The 21239-nt window shown below is 40.5% G+C and overlaps 1 protein-coding gene and 2 pseudogenes across 2 annotated transcripts; all 3 read left to right on the forward strand.

Annotated features, from left to right (window-relative positions):
- The first annotated feature begins 1936 nt into the window (after positions 1-1936).
- Positions 1937-4114, forward strand: LOC110006027 (tripartite motif-containing protein 16-like; annotated as a pseudogene).
- Positions 4115-10982: 6868 nt separating this feature from the next.
- On the forward strand, positions 10983-15452 carry LOC114919472 (tripartite motif-containing protein 16-like). Of its 2 annotated transcripts, none has more exons than XM_065962983.1 (2): positions 10983-14865; positions 14954-15452. In XM_065962983.1, the coding sequence occupies exon 1, from the start codon at positions 11043-11045 to the stop codon at positions 12708-12710; it is 1668 nt and encodes a 555-aa protein (XP_065819055.1). In that variant the 5' UTR covers positions 10983-11042; the 3' UTR covers positions 12711-14865; positions 14954-15452. The 2 variants fall into 2 exon arrangements, with proteins under 2 accessions (XP_065819055.1, XP_065819051.1); XM_065962979.1 differs by having other exon boundaries at positions 10983-14860.
- Positions 15453-18953: 3501 nt separating this feature from the next.
- LOC109994514 (tripartite motif-containing protein 16-like) lies at positions 18954-21239 on the forward strand (annotated as a pseudogene).

The following is a 21239-nucleotide window of genomic DNA, read 5'->3' on the forward strand; positions in this document are numbered from 1 at the left end:
TCGCCTCTCTACCAGAAGGTTCAAGGGTTCAATCCCCAGCTGGGCAACATGTCCAATGTGTCCTTGGGCAAGACAACTAACCCTGAGTTGCTCCCGCTGCTTCAGTGGCAGTGTATGAATGGGATTAGTTACTTCTGATGGATGATACTACATAGCAACCACTACCATCAGTGTGTGAATGGGTAGTTGTGACATGCAGTGTAAAAGCACTTCAAGTAGTTTGAAGACTAGAAAAGTGCTATATAATCTCAAGTCCATTTACCATTTAATGATTTGGAAGAAACCACAGTATGCATCAGACCAGTCTCCCTCTTATACTGTTTCCCACAATGCAAAGCACCAGGTCAGAGATCGAAATGATGGACAGCAACGGCCATTGTAACATGGGAAATAATCTCAATCAGACCAAACCACACAAAGATACCTCCAATTGCTACACTGTAACAGTGTTTGCTTTGTCAGAAGTCCTTTACATGCTCCTTCAAAGACCAGAAACTTTTCTGGCATACTGCAAAATAACCAATGAGTGGCAGTCCTACATACTATTGTTGATCCCAGTAAGCAGTACATGCAGCATACTGCATTGGATAGTAGCGCGACAGCTACTATAGACAGCATTTCCAAATGGTGACTGCCATCAATGGGCATCAAACCTTTACTTAGAAACCAGTGGGTGACATCACATAGACTACATGTTTAATACAATTTATATTTCTAAGCCATGATTGGAAAATCATTGTAAATCAGTGGAGGGGCCAAGCAACTGGTGAACTGATCATGGTTTCCTCTTTTAACCGTTAAACTACGACATCGCCGTTTCAGTATCCTGCTGCCATCTATCTACCTGGCAAATGTGCAATCCCTGCCGTACAAAACCGACGACCTACTGGGCCGGGTCCAGTCCCAGAGAGAGGCCCGAGACTGCTCTGTCTGCTGCCTCACGGAGACGTGACTCAACAGCGACACCCCGCGGTAGGAAAGCCGAGTCCTCTTTCCGATTGGACTGCCAGAGAAATCTCACCGGCAAAAGTAAAGGCGGAGGTGTGTGTCTCCTCATCAATGAAAGTTGGTGTACAGACTCTGCTATTATGACGAAAACCTGTACAAACCTCAAATGCCTGGTCATTAAATGTCGCCCCTTTTTTTAGACTGGTTGTTTTACATTCATCCTCGGGCTGACGCCTTGACCGCACTTAACGAGCTGGTGGATATTATTCATAAATATGAAAGCTCCCACCCTGACGCAGGGATTATAACAGCGTAATTCTGCAGCATAAATGAGGCGGTGGTGGATTCTGAAGCAGAGGGTGAGAGAGGAGTGGTTCTGTCAACACACACAACAACAGGTATCAGGTTTCTGGTGTGCACGTGTGATTTGTTGTGATGACGTCGTAGTGCAGCCGGTCAGACACTACAGTGGGGATAGCATAGTCGGTGTAAACAAATTTGCATCGGGCAGCCCTATGCACGTAGCGAGGACGGCGCAGGAGTCCGAAGGATTTAAGGTCGTCCGGAGAGAAGTGGCAGATGACATTCTGGAGTTGCAGAGCGGAGTATGTTAGGAGTACCATGTCCACAGCAGGAAGAGCAGCGGCTAGTTGCAGGCTGAAAGCCACAAGCTAACGGGCGCCAGCCGGGGTCAGGGAAGACTGCAGGAATGAGAGTCCAAACAGGATCAGAAAAAGGACCAATTTTGTGGCAGCCGGGTACCCGTCTTGAAATTTAAAAATTAACAGTGCTGCTCCTCTTCCTGGAATAAACCAGAGCTTGATAACCCCCCCTCTCCTGCCTGCTCTCAAACACAGCCAGCTCCACTCTGACCCAGTATTTCCTGGTTCCCTCCCCTTTAGATCTACAGTTTACAGATGCGTGTAACCAACACGAGCTCACATTCAGGTGAAAATAGTTTCTCAGGCAGTCATCACTGAGAGGAGAAATGGCGCAGAAAGGAGTTCAGCTGGACCGGGAAACCTTCTCTTGTTCGATCTGTCTGGATCTACTGAAGGATCCGGTGACTATTCCCTGTGGACATAGCTACTGTATGAACTGTATTAAAACCCACTGGGATAAAGAGGAGGAGAAGAAAATCTACAGCTGCCCTCAGTGTAGGCAGACCTTCCCAGTGAGGCCTGTCCTGGTGAAAAACACCATGTTAGCAGTTTTAGTGGAGGAGCTGAAGAAGACTGGACTCCGAGCTGCTCCTGCTGATCACTGCTATGCTGGACCTGAAACTGAAAGCCTGTAAGTCCTGTCTACAATGTCTGATTTCTTATTGCAAAAAACACCTTCAGCCTCATTATGATTCACCTGCCTTTGAAAAACACAAGCTGGTGGAGCCCTCCAAGAAGCTCCAGGAGAACGTCTGCTCTCATCATGATGAGGTGATGAAGATTTTCTGTCGTACTGATCAGCAGTCTATCTGTTATCTCTGCTCTGTGGATGAACATAAAGGCCACGACACAGTCCCAGCTGCAGCAGAGAGGACCGAGAAGCAGAGAGAGCTGGAGGTGAGTCGACAAAACATCCAGCAGAGAATCCAGGACAGAGAGAAAGATGTGAAGCTGCTTCAACAGGAGGTGGAGGATATCAATGGCTCCGCTGATAAAGCAGTGGAGGGCAGTGAGAAGATCTTCACAGAGATGATCCGTCTCATGGAGAAAAGACGTTCTGATGTGAAGCAGCAGGTCAGATCCCAGCAGCAAACTAAAGTGAGTCGAGTCAGAGAGCTTCAGGAGAAGCTGGAGCAGGAGATCACTGAGCTGAAGAGGAGAGACGCTGAACTGGAGAAGCTCTCACACACACAGGACCACAACCAGTTTCTACACGACTACCCCTCACTGTCACCACTCTGTGAATCTACACACTCATCCAGCATCAATATCCGTCCTCTGAGGTACTTTGAGGATGTGACAGCAGCTGTGTCCGAAGTCAGAGATAAACTAGAGGACGTCTTGAGAGAGAAATGGACAAACATCTCACAGAGAGTGACTGAAGTGGATGTTTTACTGTCACAACCAGAGCCCAAGACCAGAGCTGACTTCTTACACTATTCATGTGACATCACACTGGATCCAAACACAGCAAACACACAGCTGTTATTATCTGATGGGAACAGAAAAGTAACAAACACGGGTCAACAACAGTCTTATTCTAGTCACCCAGACAGATTCACTAAATGGTGTCAAATCCTGAGTCCAGAGAGTCTGACTGGACGTTGTTACTGGGAGGTGGAGTGGAGAGTAAGCGTTTGTGTAGCAGTTGCATACAAGAATATCAGCAGAGCAGGAATTGGGAATGAAAGTGGATTTGGATACAATGAGAAATCTTGGGCCTTAGATTGTGACAACAACAGTTATAACTTTTATAACAACAATGTCCTCACTCCTGTCTCAGGTCCTCAGTCCTCCAGAGTAGGAGTGTACCTGGATCACAGAGCAGGTATTCTGTCCTTCTACAGCATCTCTGAAACCATGACTCTCCTCCACAGAGTCCAGACCACATTCACTCAGCCTCTACATGCTGGACTTTGGACTGATTCTGGATGTAGTGCTGAGTTGTGTAAACTGAAATAGACAGAAGTCATTTAAAGGAACAGTGGGTTAAACTTTAATCCTTCAACTTGATCATTATTCATGTTTGTTGCTGAGAGCTGATTGTGGTTACATTGTTCACCTGTCCATCAAACTTTATGGGCGGTACTTTGACATCTTCTCACTTGTTCTGTAAATGTTTGAGTCTCTTTAAATAACTCTCTTTAGCTGTTTCTGTTTAGTCACAGAGGCTTTACTGCTCATGAGGATTTTTGTTCAGCTGAACTGACATTTTCTCTGCATGAACATTTCAACTTTTCTTTACTTTAAATGTGTTTACAATGAGTACTGATTGTTTTTGTTCTAATTAAAGGGTCTTAAGAGAGAAAGCACCAGGCCATTTCTTTTATGTAGATATTATGTTTTCACCACTTTGTACGTTGTATTTAGAAACATCTCAAATTAAATGTATAGAATGATTTCTTTTTGCAGAATGAATTTTGTTTTTTGAACTTAAATTGATTAAAAATGTACTCTGAAGTATGAAATCAATGAGATCGTTATTAACATTTGAGTCAGGGTCATTTAAGAGGATTAATTGACTTATTTGTGTTCATTCAAAACAAAACAACTTTTTCTTTTTTGATTAATGGAGGAAATGGGACGCCAACCAGGGGCCTTCTGTTAGAGAAGCAGCAGCATTAACCATCGCTTTATAGTCATATTATTGAACATTATCTCAACTATATATTCATCATTACTTCACATGTGTTGAGATGACATCAACACAAATGATAAAGTTCTCACAACATTTAAACAAACCTTCAGTTTAAAGTGACAATAAAAACAAATCTTTATTTTTACAGAGTTACAATGAACCAATCAGAGACATCTCTTATTCTACCAAGCCTCTGATATTAATGACTTCTGAAGTGACTGAAAATAATTCACTGTTAGAATAAAACTATTTTCTATCACATATGATAAGATTACAAGAGGTCTAATGAGTGAAAAGAAGATATCACCCTGTTCAACTATTGATATGTTGAAATGAGCCTCAGTGACTCTACACTGCCACCTGCTGCTCAACAGAGACAAAACACAACATGTTACAAAACAGGAACCAGAATCTGATCTCAGCTCACATTTCAAAATATTCAACTACAACATATGCTTACTCTGTTATTTGTTATGAAAATGATGGAAAAGCAATTTCCATAAATGTCTGCATTTTAAGTTTTGTATACAGATAAACACATTTCAGGATTGATTTAATCCTGCTTTTAGGGTTTAAATGGAGAATCAGTAAGAAAAATAAGATCACCACTGAATCATAGGATTGTATGGATGAAGTTCTTCTGCTGACCTAGCTGCTTTGATTCAGAGGTTGAAGTCTGGGTGATCTGCAGGCAGCTTTATGACCTTTGACCTCTGCAGGTATGGCCTGAAGAATACATGAAAATGTTTCTCTCTGACTGCTTGTTGATGAGGGTCAGATGGACTGATGTAGACCCTGTTGCTCTACAGTAACAGATATCATAGACAGTGATTCCTCTGTATGACTCAGCTCGAGGGTTTAGACACTTACCTGTTGTCTACAGTTTGAGAGGAAGCAGGCTGGAAACCAAAACTTAAAGGTATCGCTCCTACGAGTGAAGAACATGAACTGAGTCCAGAATCCTTAGTTCAGCACCGTCTATGAAAACAAACATCAAGCGTTAGTTATGTGTTTGTAGAGGTCTTTCTTTCAGGTAAAGTACAAACTGCACATACAAAACCTTTCACAATCAACAAAAATGTTGAAAGTTAGAAGCAGCTTCTTGATGATATCTGACATGCAGACATTTTCCAGCCTATTTGTTCACATTGATTTGGATATATTGTGTGCACTTTTATTTTTTGCTTTATTACAAAGGCCATCAAATGTCTCCTGAGGGAGAATGAACTCTTAATTCTATTCATTATAATGCCTCCTCATAAAAACATGAAATAACATCCTCTTAAATAACACAACTTGTTTTTAACTTAGGTCAAATAAAAACATACCGTATTCATTTTCATGTTATATTTTTACCCATGCATAACGCCACCTGCTGTCTCAGAGTGAGTAGTGAATGGTCACCAGCTGGAGCCATGTGTCATGATTCACATCATGGCAGCCCTCCCTTCTCCATTTGTGTGTAGTTTGTCATTCCCTGTCTGTCTGATCCTCATGTTTCTCTCCCCTGTCTGTTGTTCTGTGTGAGTGTGGTGGGCGTGGCTTTCCCTTCACAGGCAGCTCCAGGTGAATCTCATTTCATGATCAGGACTCACTCCATAAAGACTTCTCTCTGCACTCTGCTAACACACAGTTATTGGAGCACCTAAATAACAAGTCCATTACAACATGTCTTTTTAACTTAACAACCTTTATTTGTAAGAACAAATTGTACTACTTTTACTACTAATAACAATGTAGTAATAATAATTACTATAATTTATATAAAATAATACTATAACTTTAATGTTTATTATTCTGGTCTTTATTAAACACAATTGGGGGGGAAGAATAAAAACAAAACACCTAATAATAATGAAAACTACAATATCTATCTATCATGTCTGTCTTCCTATCTTTATATGCACAAATAGAAAACATGCTAATTCATGTTTTTTTTTTTTTTTATCTACATTTCTCTGCAAAATAACCTCATGAGCTGTGATGGTTACGTACTAAACACCCCAGTAGATGGCAACAATGTAGCTCCCAAAATTAACCAAAAACTTAAATTAATAGGCTGTAAAACATTTGTCAGCACAAACACCAGACAACGTTTTTCCTCTTGTACAGGTGAGGTTTTTAAGCTGACAAAGCTTTCAACATCTATTCATAAGAGCAACCACGCCCCCGTTTGGGTGAAAACGAGCTCTGAGAATGTATCGGCGGTAGATTAGAAAACACTGGTCGCTGTGCGATTAAACACCATTGTGTAGCTTTTTGTACTTCAAACTATTTTAAAAACACAATTTAGTATCAGGTTTTCATCTACAAAGGACAAAGGAGGGTAAAAGAAGAGCTCTGTGTGTTTGGACTGAAACTAGAGAGGATTAAAGTGGTAAATCGTGGGGCAGCTGTTGTGTTCCTTTAAGGCAGCGATCGCTCCATGACAGAAGAGAAGTCTGTTAACAGGTTCTTCACACATTCACTAACGTATTAACAATGTTTCAACTGTATAACAAATATGTTGGTGAAAATGTCTCATAACTAAGGAACACCACCAAATCTAATGTCAAAATAAAAAGTTCACTAGCCTCCTCGTCTCACCCCACTCATCCTTATTTACACTCACGTATGAATACAAAAGGTTTTAATTTCATCCAGGTGACTTTACATGTGTTATTCTTTTCTAAATCAGCTGATAACTCAGAGTTTATGTCCTATTTTCTCTAAAATAAACGTCTATAACCTCTCTATTGCAGCTATGAACACTGTTAGAAACTATTACAAATAAATATTGTTTAAAAGTGAAGATCCCTCTCGGGTAACACGGTTAATAATTACTCATCAGGTGTTTAATGTCAGTTTCCTCTGATCACAGGATGTGCTTGTTTGACCAGTTTGACGGAGAGAGACTGAACAGACACTCATGTACACCTTTAATTGTGTTTATTTTATAATGTTATGACGCTGATCTCTGTTCACAAATGTCATATTTTAAACGTTAACATCACTGGTCATCAGGTTTAGGCTCATACTTGTCGTTTTAAAGTACGTTTTCACATTTTAAGCTTTTAAATCGGTAAAGACCCCGACTTTTCCATTAACCGCCATTCATTCAGATGGAATGATTTCAACCAGAAAGGGGCGGGGCCGGCCTCGTTTGGGCAAAGTACCCGGATGGGTTGCTCTCATGAATTCACTTCTCATCTCTGATTGGTCAGAAGTTGACTGGTCATGTAAGTGATGCGTGCTTGCAGTGTCAAATGACAGGACGGACAGCATAGGTCTCCTCTCTTTCCTCCAGCTGACATATTACTGACATGTGCTGCTGAGCTGTCTGCGCGTAAAATAAGGGAAAAAAAGAAGTGCAATTCTCCCAATAGAGGCCCCTCATTAATTAAGAGGCCCTACGCAAGCACGTATTCATCGTATGGGGAGAGGCGTCCTGTCCCCTTTGCACATTTGAGTCACATTGTTCATTAAATACCTGTTTAACTCTGCCTACTTGTCTGAGTCGTGCGTTCGGGTCCAGATTTAGAACTATCCTTAACACGTGTGTAAAAATAAAAACCTGCTCTTATAAGTGGGTTCATATCTGCAGGAATGTTTGTTTAGGGCTGATGACTTTATTTCACTTTAAAGCCTTTATGGGTGGACATTGTGATGGGCTGATATAAGAAGTGTTCCTGAACGCACACATTACAGCTCAGAGTTGTAGTTTAGCAGCACAATTTAAAAAATAACATTAGTCATCTAAAAAGAGAGAGAGAGACTGAGACTACATTAACTTCACCTGCAGACAGGAAATTAGATCTAAAACAGTTAGAACAACCCTTGACATACTTCTGGTATGAAATCAGGCTTGTTGAAATCATTTACGTGATGAAATACAGAACAAGACCAACACCCAGACTCTACAGGAAGAGTTGAAAACACTCCAGGAGAAAAGTGTTTGTGATGACTATCAGGGTGTGCATGTTTGGACACACCCCCACACACACACACACACTGAAGACGAGTCAGACCAGCTGACCGAGTGATGATCATCAGATGTGAACACTTTAAAAAAATAGAGTTTCATATCTGAGAGAGGATTGGACTCTTATGTCTTTGATGACCTCCTTTAAAAACACAAAGCTCACAGGGTTTCAATGCAAATATTGTTCAAGCCTTCACACAAATGTTTAGTCTAATTCTGCTTCAGCAGCTCAGAAGGGCAGATAATCGTATCTCACCGAATCACATGTTGGGGTTGTATCAAGTCAACTTTGGTTATATTCTTTAATAATTATACTTAATTATTAATAATATAAATAAAATATCATTAAACTATGTTTAATCTCGTTTTGGGGCACCAACCTGTAATCAGGTAAATATAACCAAAATATCACTCAAATCAGTCTCAAATTAGTTATTTACTTACTAATATTATTAATAATGAATAACTATATTTAATAAATTGAAGGCGTGAAATCCGTACACAGAGCCTTCGCACCCAGCTTATATCTTAACCATAATTAACCATTTATTAATGCTCCAAATACACATTACTTAACCATGATTAAGCTCTAAATAAGCATTTCTTAACCATAATTAACCATTTATTAATGCTCTGAATAAGCATTACTTAAACATAATTAACCATTTATTGATGCTCTAAATAAGCATTACTTAACCATATTCAACCATTTATGATTGCTCTTTGTGACCCTTGTAAATGTGAAACAATCACAGAGCTATTAAACTTTAGTGAAACATTAAAGGTTCTATATGTAACTTTTTACATGTATATATCATTTTTTATCGCCCATTATTAAGCAAACGGTTAACTGATGTGAAAAAGTAGATATTCACTGTCTATCTGTGTTGCTTGTATACATTTTGATGATGCTTGTTTGTATACGTACGACCACGTATTACGAGCACGCGAGGGAGAGCGAGCAACAGGTTACTTGTGCAGTTCACCTAACGGCCATGCGGTATCGCTACAAACGCAGTATTTTTGAAAGTTACATATAGCCCCTAGACTGTAAATATTACTGGACGAACCCTGACCCGTCTGTTACATAGGCAGTAAATGAGTCCAATCGATGGCCGCATCCATATTGGATTTGCAGTCTCAACCTAACTTCAGATCAACCTAGCAACAGCAGTAAGGCGGGACCCGGCGGGACTTAGCTCCGCCCATTCAGCTCGACGTTAGCAGTCCACTTGACAGCATAGCTAACGGCTAGGCTGCTATCATCCCCTACTTCTGCTCGTCCTGAGAAAACTCTATAAACAGTAAGTTAACATTTATCTTTTCTACAACACAGTTAAAACGAATTATATTCAACACAAAAATTTAATTAAAGTCTTAAAACTACACTTTGTTAAATATACAATTATGGTTATTAGTTATTTGTCAGAGCAGTTAGACTTTGTCGTTGTTAGCAGAGCAATACATTAGCAAAGTTTTATCCATAGACTGTAAATAAATGAGACATCCAGAAGAAATCAATATTACAAAGCATACAGTTCATGTTACTGTTCTGACAAAAAGAGGAATGTCTGTGTCTTATATTTACTGATGTCAACAGCGATGTGGGTGAACATGACAACTGAAAAATAATGATTTAGTATTTATTATGATTGCCTTGTGTCCTTAATTAATATTCCCAAAGGACCATCTTTGTGACAGTTTGCTAGCCAGTAGGTCCACTCAAATAGTGAGATATGATCTTTTAGCAGGGCCTCTGTCCAAGTCCCTCTCAGTCACCATACCATCTCCTTCTATAAGACCACTGCTCTCTCCAGACTCTGTGTGTGGCTGCCTGTTACTGGGTCAATAAACCACCAAGATGGTTAACAGAAAAGTATCTGTATCCATGATTGGTCCATACACCTCGGTGGCCCGCCGTTCGTCACTGAGGATGGTGATTCTTGGACGCACATGGCACAAAATGAGTGAACTTTGAACTTCTGTTGAAGCGACTCTCTCTGGTTAGAGATTTTATTTTCAGGTGAACCTTCAGCATCAACAAGTTTCTCAACAAATATTTCAATGGTTTGATGAAAATATTAAGTATTTAGTTTGATCTATTTAGATTACCTGACTGAAAAACACTTAAAGAAATAGTTAAATGAAGTACATTTTTTGAGACTTAACTTTGATAACTTTATTCTCAGTCAACTGTTTTAAAGCATTAGAATAAATTTGAGCAGAATTTAGAAATAATTTGAGAAATATAAAGTCATCATAAATAAAAGAGACAGGTCCACTCACTGTTCAGCTGCCAATGAGCAACAGTATTAAGGGCAAGGATCCAAACGCTGCCCTTAATAAAGTTACTCATTGGGAGCTGAACAATGTGCAGACCTCTCTCTCTGTTTTCTACAGGTCATCATTTTTTTGTCCTGCACCTGTATGCATTTTGCTTGGATGTGTGCACACTCAGTTGTTTCTTCTAAATATGAAGTCATCACTAAAGACCTGAAGAGTCAAGAAGTATTTAACAACTTAACGCTTCAAATGCTTCAGATGTGGAGCAGGATTTAACCGAGGCTTCATAGGAATGAGGAAACAAAGTTAAAGATTCACAGTGCTGCTCCTCTTCCTGGTTCAAAGAGCTTGATAACCCCTCCCTCTCCTGCCTGCTCTCACAGCCAGCTCCACTCTGACTCAGTATTTCCTGGTTCCCTCCCCTTTAGATCTACAGTTTGCAGATGGGTGTAACCAACACGAGCTGACATGCACTAACACATTATATGTAGATCAGTGGTGAATGTAGTAGGAAGTGAAACTCAGACAGTTGTTGTCACTGAGAGGAGAAATGGCGCAGAAAGGAGTTCAGCTGGACCGGGAAACCTTCTCTTGTTCGATCTGTCTGGATCTACTGAAGGATCCGATGACTATTCCCTGTGGACATAGCTGCTGTATGAACTGTATTAAAACCCACTGGGATAAAGAGGAGGAGAAGAAAATCTACAGCTGCCCTCAGTGTAGGCAGACCTTCCCAGTGAGGCCTGTCCTGGTGAAAAACACCATGTTAGCAGTTTTAGTGGAGAAGCTGAAGAAGACTGGACTCCAAGCTGCTCCTGCTGATCACTGCTATGCTGGACCTGAAGATGTGGCCTGTGATGTCTGCACCGAGAGAAAACTGAAAGCTCAAAAGTTCTGTCTGCAATGTCTGGCTTATTTCTGTGAGAAACACCTGCAGCCTCATTACAAATCACCTACATTTGAAAAACACAAGCTGCTGGAGCCCTCCAAGAAGTTCCAGGAGAACTTTTGCTCTCGTCATGATGAGGTGATGAAGAGTTTCTGTCGTACTGATCAGCAGTCTATCTGTTATCTCTGCTCTGTGGATGAACATAAAGGCCACGACACAGTCCCAGCTGTAGCAGCGAGGATCGAGAAGCAGAGAGAGCTGGAGGTGAGTCGACAAAACATCCAGCAGAGAATCCAGGACAGAGAGAAAGATGTGAAGCTGCTTCAACAGGAGGTGGAGGATATCAATGGCTCCGCTGGTAAAGCAGTGGAGGGCAGTGAGAAGATCTTCACAGAGATGATCCGTCTCATGGAGAAAAGACGCTCTGATGTGAAGCAGCAGGTCAGATCCCAGCAGCAAACTGAAGTGAGTCGAGTCAGAGAGCTTCAGGAGAAGCTGGAGCAGGAGATCACGGAGCTGAAGAGGAGAGACGCTGAACTGGAGAAGCTCTCACACACACAGGACCACAACCAGTTTCTACACGACTACCCCTCACTGTCACCACTCTGTGAATTTACACACTCATCCAGCATCAATATCCGTCCTCTGAGGTACTTTGAGGATGTGACAGCAGCTGTGTCAGAAGTCAGAGATAAACTAGAGGACATCCTGAGAGAGAAATGGACAAACATCTCACAGAGAGTGACTGAAGTGGATGTTTTACTGTCAGAGCCACAGCCCAAGACCAGAGCTGACTTCTTACAATATTCATGTGACATCACACTGGATCCAAACACAGCAAACACAGAGCTGTTATTATCTGATGGGAACAGAAAAGTAACAAACACGGGTCAACAACAGTCTTATTCTAGTCACCCACACAGATTCACTCATCGGTGTCAAATCCTGAGTCCAGAGAGTCTGACTGGACGTTGTTACTGGGAGGTGGAGTGGAGAGTAAGCGTTTGTGTAGCAGTTGCATACAAGAATATCAGCAGAGCAGGAATTGGGAATGAAAGTGGATTTGGATACAATGAGAAATCTTGGGCCTTAGATTGTGACAACAACAGTTATAACTTTTATAACAACAATGTCCTCACTCCTGTCTCAGGTCCTCAGTCCTCCAGAGTAGGAGTGTACCTGGATCACAGAGCAGGTATTCTGTCCTTCTACAGCATCTCTGAAACCATGACTCTCCTCCACAGAGTCCAGACCACATTCACTCAGCCTCTACATGCTGGACTTTGGACTGATTCTGGATGTACTGCTGAGTTGTGTAAACTGAAATAGACAGAAGTCATTTAAAGGAACAGTGGGTTAAACTTTAATCCTTCAACTTGATCATTATTCATGTTTGTTGCTGAGAGCTGATTGTGGTTACATTGTTCACCTGTCAATCAAACTTTATGGGCGGTACTTTGACATCTTCTCACTTGTTCTGTAAATGTTTGAGTCTCTTTAAATAACTCTCTTTAGCTGTTTCTGTTTAGTCACAGAGGCTTTACTGCTCATGAGGATTTTTGTTCAGCTGAACTGACATTTTCTCTGCATGAAAATTAAATGTATAGAATGATTTCTTTTTGCAGAATGAATTTTGTTTTTTGAACTTAAATTGATTAAAAATGTACTCTGAAGTATGAAATCAATGAGATCATTATTAAAATTTGAGTCAGGGTCATTTAAGAGGATTAATTGACTTAGTTATGTTCATTCAAAACAAAACAACTTTTTCTTTTTTGATTAATGGAGGAAATGGGACGCCAACCAGGGGCCTTCTGTTAGAGAAGCAGCAGCATTAACCATCGCTTTATAGTCATATTATTGAACATTATCTCAACTATATATTCATCATTACTTCACATGTGTTGAGATGACATCAACACAAATGATAAAGTTCTCACAACATTTAAACAAACCTTCAGTTTAAAGTGACAATAAAAACAAATCTTTATTTTTACAGAGTTACAATGAACCAATCAGAGACATCTCTTATTCTACCAAGCCTCTGATATTAATGACTTCTGAAGTGACTGAAAATAATTCACTGTTAGAATAAAACTATTTTCTATCACATATGATAAGATTACAAGAGGTCTAATGAGTGAAAAGAAGATATCACCCTGTTCAACTATTGATATGTTGAAATGAGCCTCAGTGACTCTACACTGCCACCTGCTGCTCAACAGAGACAAAACACAACATGTTACAAAACAGGAACCAGAATCTGATCTCAGCTCACATTTCAAAATATTCAACTACAACATATGCTTACTCTGTTATTTGTTATGAAAATGATGGAAAAGCAATTTCCATAAATGTCTGCATTTTAAGTTTTGTATACAGATAAACACATTTCAGGATTGATTTAATCCTGCTTTTAGGGTTTAAATGGAGAATCAGTAAGAAAAATAAGATCACCACTGAATCATAGGATTGTATGGATGAAGTTCTTCTGCTGACCTAGCTGCTTTGATTCAGAGGTTGAAGTCTGGGTGATCTGCAGGCAGCTTTATGACCTTTGACCTCTGCAGGTATGGCCTGAAGAATACATGAAAATGTTTCTCTCTGACTGCTTGTTGATGAGGGTCAGATGGACTGATGTAGACCCTGTTGCTCTACAGTAACAGATATCATAGACAGTGATTCCTCTGTATGACTCAGCTCGAGGGTTTAGACACTTACCTGTTGTCTACAGTTTGAGAGGAAGCAGGCTGGAAACCAAAACTTAAAGGTATCGCTCCTACGAGTGAAGAACATGAACTGAGTCCAGAATCCTTAGTTCAGCACCGTCTATGAAAACAAACATCAAGCGTTAGTTATGTGTTTGTAGAGGTCTTTCTTTCAGGTAAAGTACAAACTGCACATACAAAACCTTTCACAATCAACAAAAATGTTGAAAGTTAGAAGCAGCTTCTTGATGATATCTGACATGCAGACATTTTCCAGCCTATTTGTTCACATTGATTTGGATATATTGTGTGCACTTTTATTGTTTGCTTTATTACAAAGGCCATCAAATGTCTCCTGAGGGAGAATGAACTCTTAATTCTATTCATTATAATGCCTCCTCATAAAAACATGAAATAACATCCTCTTAAATAACAAAACTTGTTTTTAACTTAGGTCAAATAAAAACATACCGTATTCATTTTCATGTTATATTTTTACCCATGCATAACGCCACCTGCTGTCTCAGAGTAAGTAGTGAATGGTTCACATCATGGCAGCCCTCCCTTCTCCATTTGTGTGTAGTTTGTCATTCCCTGTCTGTCTGATCCTCATGTTTCTCTCCCCTGTCTGTTGTCCTGTGTGAGTGTGGTGGGCGTGGCTTTCTCTTCACAGGCAGCTCCAGGTGAATCTCATTTCATGATCAGGACTCACTCCATAAAGACTTCTCTCTGCACTCTGCTAGACACCAGATTGTTTCATCAGCTCGTGTGGTATCGTACGATCTTGGCTCCTCTGTGATTATTGTTCCTCGTTGTTATAGCTTGTTTAGCTAACCCCCTTTTGTCTTCTCTGCCTTGCCTCAGATGGCCTTACTTGCATTGTGCTCCTGTGCTCTCTTCACTGCTTGCCTGCCATTTGCTCTCCTGTGCACCTTTTGGACGACAAACTGGGATTCACAGAACACTGCCACAGTCACTCGTCTACTCACCTGCCACGTTGGATCCTGGGACACTGCACTAGCCCTCCCAGGACTGCCCCTGGTCAGGGTGAGGCCCTAAGCAAAATGTGTTAAGGAGGCCCCCCACGGGCCAACACACAGTTATTGGAGCACCTAAATAACAAGTCCATTACAAAATGTCTTTTTAACTTAACAACCTTTATTTGTAAGAACAAATTGTAACTTTGACAATGGTGGTAATGTGCAGGATGCTGCGTCTGTACAACTGCTGTGTGATGTGTCTATACTAGACCTGCTGGTTGCTGCCTCTGGGCCTGCTGATGACTCATCTGCATCTCCTCCACACATTTTAGCATTGACCCTGTTATGAGAAGAAATCTGAAATAAAACCATCTTAAAGCAGACTTCACTAAAGGAAATTATGAAAATACTATCTTCAAAAAGAGTGAAATGGATTTAATGCTACTACTTTTACTGCTAATAACAATGTAGTATTAATAATTACTATAATTTATATAAAATAATACTATAACTTTAATGTTTATTATTATAGTCTTTATTAAACACAATGGGGGGGAAAAAAAGATTAAAAAACAAAATACCTCTAATAATAATAATGAAAAGTACAATATCTATCATGTCTGTCTTCCAATCTTTATATGCACAAATAGAAAACATGCTAATTCATGTTTTTTTTTAATCTACATTTCTCTGCAAAATAACCTCATGAGCTGTGACGGTTACGTACTAAACACCCCAGTAGATGGCAACAATGTAGCTCCCAAAATTAACCAAAAACTTAAATTAATAGGCTGTAAAACATTTGTCAGCACAAACACCAGACAACGTTTTTCCTCTTGTACAGGTGAGGTTTTTAAGCTGACAAAGCTTTCAACATCTATTCATAAGAGCAACCACGCCCCCGTTTGGGTGAAAACGAGCTCTGAGAATGTATCGGCGGTAGATTAGAAAACACTGGTCGCTGGGCGATTAAACACCATTGTGTAGCTTTTTGTACTTCAAACTATTTTAAAAACACAATTTAGTATCAGGTTTTCATCTACAAAGGACAAAGGAGGGTAAAAGAAGAGCTCTGTGTGTTTGGACTGAAACTAGAGAGGATTAAAGTGGTAAATCGTGGGGCAGCTGTTGTGTTCCTTTAAGGCAGCGATCGCTCCATGACAGAAGAGAAGTCTGTTAACAGGTTCTTCACACATTCACTAACGTATTAACAATGTTTCAACTGTATAACAAATATGTTGGTGAAAATGTCTCATAACTAAGGAACACCACCAAATCTAATGTCAAAATAAAAAGTTCACTAACCTCCTCGTCTCACCCCACTCATCCTTATTTACACTCACGTATGAATACAAAAGGTTTTAATTTCATCCAGGTGACTTTACATGTGTTATTCTTTTCTAAATCAGCTGATAACTCAGAGTTTATGTCCTATTTTCTCTAAAATAAACGTCTATAACCTCTCTATTGCAGCTATGAACACTGTTAGAAACTATTACAAATAAATATTGTTTAAAAGTGAAGCTCCCTCTCGGGTAACACGATTAATAATTACTCATCAGGTGTTTAATGTCAGTTTCCTCTGATCACAGGATGTGCTTGTTTGACCAGTTTGACGGAGAGAGACTGAACAGACACTCATGTACACCTTTAATTGTGTGTATTTTATAATGTTATGACGCTGATCTCTGTTCACAAATGTCATATTTTAAACGTTAACATCACTGGTCATCAGGTTTAGGCTCATACTTGTCGTTTTAAAGTACGTTTTTCACATTTTAAGCTTTTAAATCGGTAAAGACCCCGACTTTTCCATTAACCGCCATTCATTCAGATGGAATGATTTCAACCAGAAAGGGGCGGGGCCGGCCTCGTTTGGGCAAAGTACCCGGATGGGTTGCTCTCATGAATTTTACATGTATATATCATTTTTTATCGCCCATTATTAAGCAAACGGTTAACTGATGTGAAAAAGTAGATATTCACTGTCTATCTGTGTTGCCTGTATACATTTTTTCCCCGGGTCGTATTTTCTGCAAAAGCATTTTATGCACGTTCTCAACGTCCTCCTCACTCTGTCCGCTTACAGAGATCAACAGTACAAACTCATCACACAGCCCCGGTCTTCACCTCCACAGCCAGAGGCCGTCTTCCACACACTTCTATCTGCCCTAAGAGCTCGCAAAGGTGGACAAACTCATCACACACTCCTGCTCTCAGCCAGTGCATGCTGAGACTGTTGTTTGTAGGATGGAGAATGAATACAGACACACAGACTCCTTCACAGACTTTCACATGTGTATGACCGCTTACCTCCTCTGTAAACATTATGCCGGTAAATATCCAGTGTTTCGCAGCCGATGATGATGCTTGTTTGTATACGTACGACCACGTATTACGAGCACGCGAGGGAGAGCGAGCAACAGGTTACTTGTGCAGTTCACGTAACGGCCATGCGGTATCGCTACAATCGCAGTATTTTTGAAAGTTACATATAGCCCCTTTAATGAATCGAAATCACTCATCATGACAACCATCTGTTTTCCACACTTATTCAAAATTTTAAAAAGATAGTGACTTTTTGCTTCATACACAACTTTCTCTATTTAGAAAATTTAAGAATTTTAGTGTTCTTTGAAAGGAATAGCAAAAAGGAGATTTAAAGATTTCACTGTGTTTCTCACAGTCGTGACCCTTGCATGTTATTTTGAAAACAAAAGTATAAACTTAAAATAAAGAGTCTCCAAGAGGAGTTAACCATATAAAACATGTTTTTGAATGATCTCTAAGATTAAGTACTTATTCATTTCAACATGAACACCAAAACAGAATACCTGCACAAGGTGGGTTTAAGAGAGGGTGAGGTGGGGTTCCTACAAGCAGTATCTATGCATTGTGTCCTTAATTAATATTCCCAAAGGACCATCTTTGTGACAGTTTGCTAGCCAGTAGGTCCACTCAAATAGTGAGATATGATCTTTTAGCAGGGCCTCTGTCCAAGTCCCTCTCAGTCACCATACCATCTCCTTCTATAAGACCACTGCTCTCTCCAGACTCTGTGTGTGGCTGCCTGTTACTGGGTCAATAAACCACCAAGATGGTTAACAGAAAAGTATCTGTATCCATGATTGGTCCATACACCTCGGTGGCCCGCCGTTCGTCACTGAGGATGGTGATTCTTGGACGCACATGGCACAAAATGAGTGAACTTTGAACTTCTGTTGAAGCGACTCTCTCTGGTTAGAGATTTTATTTTCAGGTGAACCTTCAGCATCAACAAGTTTCTCAACAAATATTTCAATGGTTTGATGAAAATATTAAGTATTTAGTTTGATCTATTTAGATTACCTGACTGAAAAACACTTAAAGAAATAGTTAAATGAAGTACATTTTTTGAGACTTAACTTTGATAACTTTGAATTTAGAAATAATTTGAGAAATATAAAGTCATCATAAATAAAAGAGACAGGTCCACTCACTGTTCAGCTGCCAATGAGCAACAGTATTAAGGGCAAGGATCCAAACGCTGCCCTTAATAAAGTTGCTCATTGGGAGCTGAACAGTGAGCAGACCTCTCTCTTTTTCTACAGGTCATCATTCTTTTTTCCTGCACCTGTATGCATTTTGCTTGGATGTGTGCACACTCAGTTGTTTCTTCTAAATATGAAGTCATCACTAAAGACCTGAAGAGTCAAGAAGTATTTAACAACTTAACACTTCAAATGCTTCAGATGTGGAGCAGGATTTAACCGAGGCTTCATATAGGAATGAGGAAACAAAGTTAAAAATTAACAGTGCTGCTCCTCTTCCTGGAATAAACCAGAGCTTGATAACCACTCCCTCTCCTGCCTGCTCTCAAACACAGCCAGCTCCACTCTGACCAAGTATTTCCTGTGTGACCAACACGAGCTGACATGCACTAACACATTATTTGTAGATCAAAGGTGAATGTAGTAGGAAGTGAAACTCAGACAGTTGTTGTCACTGAGAGGAGAAATGGCGCAGAAAGGAGTTCAGCTGGACCGGGAAACCTTCTCTTGTTCGATCTGTCTGGATCTACTGAAGGATCCGATGACTATTCCCTGTGGACACAGCTACTGTATGAACTGTATTAAAAGCCACTGGGATAAAGAGGAGGAGAAGAAAATCTACAGCTGCCCTCAGTGTAGGCAGACCTTCCCAGTGAGGCCTGTCCTGGTGAAAAACACCAAGTTGGCAGATTTAGTGGAGAAGCTGAAGAAGATTGGACTCCAAGCTGCTCCTGCTGATCACTGCTATGCTGGACCTGAAGATGTGGCCTGTGATGTCTGCACCGAGAGAAAACTGAAAGCTCAAAAGTCCTGTCTGCAATGTCTGGCTTATTTCTGTGAGAAACACCTGCAGCCTCATTACAAATCACCTACATTTGAAAAACACAAGCTGGTGGAGCCCTCCAAGAAGTTCCAGGAGAACGTTTGCTCTCATCATGATGATGTGATGAAGATGTTCTGTCGTACTGATCAGCAGTCTGTCTGTTATCTCTGCTCTGTGGATGAACATAAAGGCCATGACACAGTCCCAGCTGTAGCAGCGAGGATCGAGAAGCAGAGAGAGCTGGAGGTGAGTTGACAAAACATCCAGCAGAGAATCCAGGACAGAGAGAAAGATGTGAAGCTGCTTCAACAGGAGGTGGAGGATATCAATGTCTCCGCTGATAAAGCAGTGGAGGGCAGTGAGAAGATCTTCACAGAGATGATCCGTCTCATGGAGAAAAGACGCTCTGATGTGAAGCAGCAGGTCAGATCCCAGCAGCAAACTGAAGTGAGTCGAGTCAGAGAGCTTCAGGAGAAGCTGGAGCAGGAGATCACTGAGCTGAAGAGGAGAGACGCTGAACTGGAGAAGCTCTCACACACACAGGACCACAACCAGTTTCTACACGACTACCCCTCACTGTCACCACTCTGTGAATTTACACACTCATCCAGCATCAATATCCGTCCTCTGAGGTACTTTGAGGATGTGACAGCAGCTGTGTCAGAAGTCAGAGATAAACTAGAGGACGTCTTGAGAGAGAAATGGACAAACATCTCACAGAGAGTGACTGAAGTGGATGTTTTACTGTCACAACCAGAGCCCAAGACCAGAGCTGACTTCTTACAATATTCATGTGACATCACACTGGATCCAAACACAGCAAACACAGAGCTGTTATTATCTGATGGGAACAGAAAAGTAACAAACACGGGTCAACAACAGTCTTATTCTAGTCACCCACACAGATTCACTCATCGGTGTCAAATCCTGAGTCCAGAGAGTCTGACTGGACGTTGTTACTGGGAGGTGGAGTGGAGAGTAAGCGTTTGTGTAGCAGTTGCATACAAGAATATCAGCAGAGCAGGAATTGGGAATGAAAGTGGATTTGGATACAATGAGAAATCTTGGGCCTTAGATTGTGACAACAACAGTTATAACTTTTATAACAACAATGTCCTCACTCCTGTCTCAGGTCCTCAGTCCTCCAGAGTAGGAGTGTACCTGGATCACAGAGCAGGTATTCTGTCCTTCTACAGCATCTCTGAAACCATGACTCTCCTCCACAGAGTCCAGACCACATTCACTCAGCCTCTACATGCTGGACTTTGGACTGATTCTGGATGTAGTGCTGAGTTGTGTAAACTGAAATAGACAGAAGTCATTTAAAGGAACAGTGGGTTAAACTTTAATCCTTCAACTTGATCATTATTCATGTTTGTTGCTGAGAGCTGATTGTGGTTACATTGTTCACCTGTCCATCAAACTTTATGGGCGGTACTTTGACATCTTCTCACTTGTTCTGTAAATGTTTGAGTCTCTTTAAATAACTCTCTTTAGCTGTTTCTGTTTAGTCACAGAGGCTTTACTGCTCATGAGGATTTTTGTTCAGCTGAACTGACATTTTCTCTGCATGAACATTTCAACTTTTCTTTACTTTAAATGTGTTTACAATGAGTACTGATTGTTTTTGTTCTAATTAAAGGGTCTTAAGAGAGAAAGCACCAGGCCATTTCTTTCATGTAGATATTATGTTTTCACCACTTTGTACGTTGTATTTAGAAACATCTCAAATTAAATGTATAGAATGATTTCTTTTTGCAGAATGAATTTTGTTTTTTGAACTTAAATTGATTAAAAATGTACTCTGAACTATGAAA

The sequence above is a fragment of the Labrus bergylta genome, chromosome 2 (assembly GCF_963930695.1).
Source record: "Labrus bergylta chromosome 2, fLabBer1.1, whole genome shotgun sequence".
NCBI classification, from domain to species: Eukaryota; Metazoa; Chordata; class Actinopteri; order Labriformes; family Labridae; genus Labrus; species Labrus bergylta.